The sequence below is a fragment of the Oncorhynchus clarkii genome, chromosome 19 (assembly GCF_045791955.1).
Source record: "Oncorhynchus clarkii lewisi isolate Uvic-CL-2024 chromosome 19, UVic_Ocla_1.0, whole genome shotgun sequence".
NCBI classification, from domain to species: domain Eukaryota; kingdom Metazoa; phylum Chordata; class Actinopteri; order Salmoniformes; family Salmonidae; genus Oncorhynchus; species Oncorhynchus clarkii.
Window position 1 is genome coordinate 58,720,597 of NC_092165.1, and position 900 is coordinate 58,721,496.

At 38.2% G+C, this 900-nt stretch overlaps 1 protein-coding gene across 1 annotated transcript in view; it reads right to left on the reverse strand.

Annotated features, from left to right (window-relative positions):
- LOC139374536 (uncharacterized) overlaps window positions 1-649 on the reverse strand; it is a 40,412-nt gene extending 39,763 nt beyond the window's left edge. The window contains exon 1 of the mRNA XM_071115528.1: window positions 540-649. Within this exon, the coding sequence (XP_070971629.1) occupies window positions 540-649 (110 nt within the window). The remainder of the gene's footprint in view (window positions 1-539) is intronic.
- Window positions 650-900: the final 251 nt, after the last annotated feature.

Sequence of the window (900 nt, forward strand, 5' to 3'; positions counted from 1 at the left end):
GTTTGGTGAAAGGATTTTCAAAACCTCCAGCTAAAAAAAAACAACAACATGTGTTAATCATGGATTTATCTTTTGCCATGATTTTCATCGTCAGTGCCTCATGAGATTATGAAATACTCACCGCAGAGAAATGCTGGTTTAGTTCATACAGATCCTTTAAATCAGCAATGCTTGAAAAGTTTCCAAAGTTTTTCAACAACCAGTCTGCACTTTCATTTACATTTCCCAAGCATCCAGGATCTGCAATTAAAACATCACTTTACTTTCTGAATTCATTATTTGACAACACAATTAAATCTTACATGTCAGTGCTATTTCCAAATTCTGCTATTCTTAAAATGTGAAATACCTGATGATCCCTTTCTGAACAGGAAAAGACGGATAAAGTGAGTGTAGATCAATTGTTTCTGCTCTTCATTAATGGATACCAGTTCACCACTCAATCCCAGGACCCTTAAATAGAAAAGATTTGAGATGAAACAACATAGAAGAGGACAATTTCCTTAGTAATATGGGAATCAGAATGATTGTCAACGCACAGTGCCTGATAGGAGCTGCAGCTGAAGTCTCTTGTGCTCAACAGGGACAGGAAGTCTCCGGTAATGTGGGGTAAAAGAGGTACCAGCTGGACGTTGAACCACAGGCGCATGAATTGCACATTTTGATCGTTATCGCTGTTTAGACTGTTCAAAGCTCCAAAGACATCCAGGACCTCAGACTTTGATTCATTGGTGCCCTGAAATCAATTGGACAGTTTCCATTGTTTACACTTTCTGAAAATCAAACATCGTCCATGTTGATTTTAATTCATGACCAGGTGTGAGCGTGAAATCAAATCAAATTGTATTAGTCACATGGGACGAATGCAACAGGTGTAGGTAGACCTTACAGTGAAATTCT